The sequence below is a fragment of the Corvus brachyrhynchos genome, unplaced genomic scaffold (assembly GCF_000691975.1).
Source record: "Corvus brachyrhynchos isolate BGI_N302 unplaced genomic scaffold, ASM69197v1 scaffold150, whole genome shotgun sequence".
In the NCBI taxonomy this organism is placed as follows: Eukaryota; Metazoa; Chordata; class Aves; order Passeriformes; family Corvidae; genus Corvus; species Corvus brachyrhynchos.
Window position 1 is genome coordinate 1,765,803 of NW_008236162.1, and position 3,850 is coordinate 1,769,652.

The window sequence follows — 3,850 nt, forward strand, 5'->3', positions numbered from 1 at the left end:
AACTGAGGCGTGATGCTCAAAAACAAAACCAGAACAGTCACTTACCCCAGAGCGGGCTGAGGGCCACGGCTCCGAGCGAGCCGCTCTGGGACGGGAGATTAGAGCCTCCCACAGCCCCAGCTTTGGCAGAGCGGGATGTTGGACAAACAGACGCTGAGTCAGACGGGACAGGAACATTTGGAGGGTCTGAAGTGGCAGCGTGTGCCACAGGAGGAGCCTGTGTGGGGTTACCCATTAGCTGTGAGCAGGCTCAGCTTCCCCAGTCACCCGTTTGTTATTGCTCCGTTCCCTGGGGGAATTTCAGGCTCCAGCCCTCCCTTCTCTCCACGGCCAGCCAAGCTCCAGCTCCAACCCTCCCGCTCGTTTCATTCTCCCCTTGCAGCAGAACTGAGCAAGCCAGGGGAGGATTGAACACCCCAAAACCACGCTGGGTCCCCGCTCTTCTTCTCAACGTGCCCAATTTCCCCCCAGGGTGGTGTTGGGGAGCAGCCTCCTGGCTCCAGGGGATAAGCAGGCTGGGGGTGATAAGGCCTGGAGGTCTGGCCCTGGCAGATAAACACAGACCCCTTTCTCACCCAGACAGCCTGCCCAAAATCCACCCGACATGGAAGCCGCAGTGCTTCCTCCAGGAGAAGGAACGATGTGTCTGCCCAGTGTCCCACTCCTGGGGATGGCCAGGCACTGGGAGGGGGTGGCCCTGCTGACCTCTCTCCACAGCTTAAACCCCCTCAGGCCGGACCCTGAGCCGCCCTTGTCCGGAGAGGTGTGTAAATACCTCCCTGTGGTTTGTCAGCGCAGATAACTCAGGGCGGTTTTGTAAATGGGGAGACTGAGACAGAAAGAGAAAACCCTGAGGCTTCCCAACAAGTGTTTGGTGGGAGGAGGATGGGATCCCGGGCTCTGGATGCTGAGGGTCTCCCACTGCTGGGATTGATGCCTTAGGTTTGAGCTTTTATATTTTCAAGCCCTGCACTGCCTGCTGTGTAACTCTGGAGTTTCCTGCAGCCTGTTCACTTCTGCTCTCTGTGCTGGGCAGACATAACAAAGCCTCTCTGGGCCTGCTCTCCAAGGACACCCAGACTGTCCTAGGCCCAAAATGTGTAAACCAAAAGCCTTTGAGAAGGGGCTGAGCTTGGGGAAACTCCATCATTAACTGAAGCTTTAATTGGGGAATTAACCCTGCTATGCAAAGAACCAAACCTATAAAAGTGTGAAGAACTCGTGACCTGGGGCCCGCCTTGGGGCCCATCTGGGCAGTGGCCTCTGGCTCCCAGGGGTACCTTTGAAAGCCTTTCACATAAATACCCACCTTATTTCCTTACTTCTGTCCAGGCTCTGTTTTGAGGTGGCCTCTCAAGGCATCAGCTTGGCCTGGGAGCCGGGACAAACCGCGGGGCAAACTGCGATGTTCCACCTCCGTGTGCCCCTTCCCGCACATCCCGATTTATCCCGGCTGACTTCAGGCACGGCAGCTCCCTAAAGAGCATCAGGCTGAATTTTCAGAGAGAGGGTGAACAGGGTCCTGCCCCATCCCATTTGCACATTTATTAGCATTTAGTCCTAGGCCTAAACCTCATCCTAGTTCTGGCCTAACTGCAAAATGAATCATTCTCTAAGGACTGCGGTGACTTCAGCTGCAGTCAGTGGTATCCAAAGCACAGAGCACATGGTTTTGGTTAAACAAAAGGCCCTGCATACTTTTTGGGGCTCGTAATAGAAGTACCCACCCAGGAAATAACCAAACCTATAAAAATGTGAAGAACTCGTGACCTGGGGCCCACCTTGGGGCCCATCTGGGCAGTGGCCTCTGGCTCCCAGGGGTACCTTTGAAAGCCTTTCACATAAATACCCACCTTATTTCCTTACTTCTGTCCAGGCTCTGTTTTGAGGTGGCCTCTCAAGGCATCAGCTTGGCCTGGGAGCCGGGACAAACCGCGGGGCAAACTGCGATGTTCCACCTCCGTGTGCCCCTTCCCGCACATCCCGATTTATCCCGGCTGACTTCAGGCACGGCAGCTCCCTAAAGAGCATCAGGCTGAATTTTCAGAGAGAGGGTGAACAGGGTCCTGCCCCATCCCATTTGCACATTTATTAGCATTTAGTCCTAGGCCTAAACCTCATCCTAGTTCTGGCCTAACTGCAAAATGAATCATTCTCTAAGGACTGCGGTGACTTCAGCTGCAGTCAGTGGTATCCAAAGCACAGAGCACATGGTTTTGGTTAAACAAAAGGCCCTGCATACTTTTTGGGGCTCGTAATAGAAGTACCCACCCAGGAAATGAGCAGGAACGCTTCTTCTCCTCGAAATCACACTTCAGCTTCATTAATGGTGGTTGAAATAATTCCCCATGCAAGGAGACAACCAGATGGCCACTGTTTGATGAGTGCAGTCACCAAAGAGAATATCTCAAATATCCACATCCTGCATGGACGAGCTCTGATCCTACCGATGCAGTTGGATCCAAGGAGCCTTCCTGCCTTCCTGCTGGTGGGATGATGGGCTCAGCAGCCCCTTGGCACCCGGGTTGTGGACGCACGGAGCCCTTTCCCTGGCGAGCAGCATCTCCCTGGTGAGCAGCATTTTCCCTGTAACCCTGCCTTAGCGCTGGCCCTGTTTTCAGGGACACCTGGAATGTGTTACCTGCACATTCCTCTGCCTCCGGCACTGCTGAGGAAAGCAGCGCTGCAAACTTTTTAACAGCCTCCGGTGAGTCACCGGGGAGGCGACAGGAAGGGACCTCGGGACTAACGCAGAGCTCAGGACTAGGAAAAGATTAACAGATTAATGCAGAGTTCAGGACTAGGAAAAGATTAACAAGCTTTCTTTGCCTCGGCTTTCTCTCAGAATCACGATCCTGGAACAGACCTGGAAACCTCTCCTGGAGCCCCTTTAGGTACTCGAAGGGGCTCTGAAGTTTCCCGTGCCTGTCCTTCCCAAAGCCCCTCCATTCCAACACTCCCGGCAGCCATCCCACCGCACCTCCACCATCCCAGTAAGATCAGACTTTTCTTGGAATTAATTTTTCTCCCGTGATAACGTGCAGCAGCAGAGCCGTTTGTGTAACAGCAGAAAGTCCAAAGATTTAACTTTTTACGGGGTTTTTTTCCCTCCATTTCGAGTTCTATCCCACAAAAAAAAAACAAACAAACAAAAAAAAAAACACAAAAAAAAAAACCCAAAAAAAACAAAAAAAAATCCCACAAACCAGGAGGAATTTCCCCACTTCCCAGCTCAGGGGTGAGACGGCGAGCTTCTGCAAGGCTGCCGTGCTGTGCCTTTGCACCTTGAACCCCACCAGAATCCCGGGATTTCTCACCAAGGCACTGTCCCCTCAACCCCCTTCTCCCGGAACACAAAACCCCCACGGCTTTGCTCGCTCGAGCCCGATGAGTGATAGGAAAAAAATGCAAAATGGAGGGAGAAGCAACACCCTGAGGAATCATTCCTGAGGGCTCCCGTGTGGTTCAGGAGCTTCGAAAGTGATTTGGTCACTTGAGGTGTGAGCGATAAAACGAGAAAATAAGTGACGCTAAAAACCAAAAGTTCTGTGAAAGCCAGTTCAGCTTCTCGGGCAAACCAAACCGCACATGAAAACCTCCTGCGGTTTCGCTCGCGGAAGCACACGCGGAGGCTGCACAGAGGGGACCTGCGCTGGGACAGCCCCTTTTACCTCCTCTTCCTCGGTGTCCCGCCCCACTGCTATAAAAATTCCCCTCCCGCGCTGAATTGCCCATTCTGCCGACGCCGTGGTTTGGAGCGGCTTGCCCGGTGCGGTGTCGGGCCCTGCCCCGCTCCGTGCCCGCTCCGTGCCCGCTCCGTGCCCGCTCCGTGCCCGCTCCGCGCCCGCCC

The 3,850-nt window shown here is 54.1% G+C and overlaps 1 protein-coding gene across 1 annotated transcript in view; it reads right to left on the reverse strand.

Moving 5' to 3' along the window:
* CHMP7 (charged multivesicular body protein 7) overlaps window positions 1-2,038 on the reverse strand; it is a 17,868-nt gene extending 15,830 nt beyond the window's left edge. Inside the window, exon 1 of the mRNA XM_017731795.1 lies at window positions 2,012-2,038. Coding sequence (XP_017587284.1) covers window positions 2,012-2,031 — 20 coding nt within the window. The 5' untranslated portion in view covers window positions 2,032-2,038. The remainder of the gene's footprint in view (window positions 1-2,011) is intronic.
* Window positions 2,039-3,850: the final 1,812 nt, after the last annotated feature.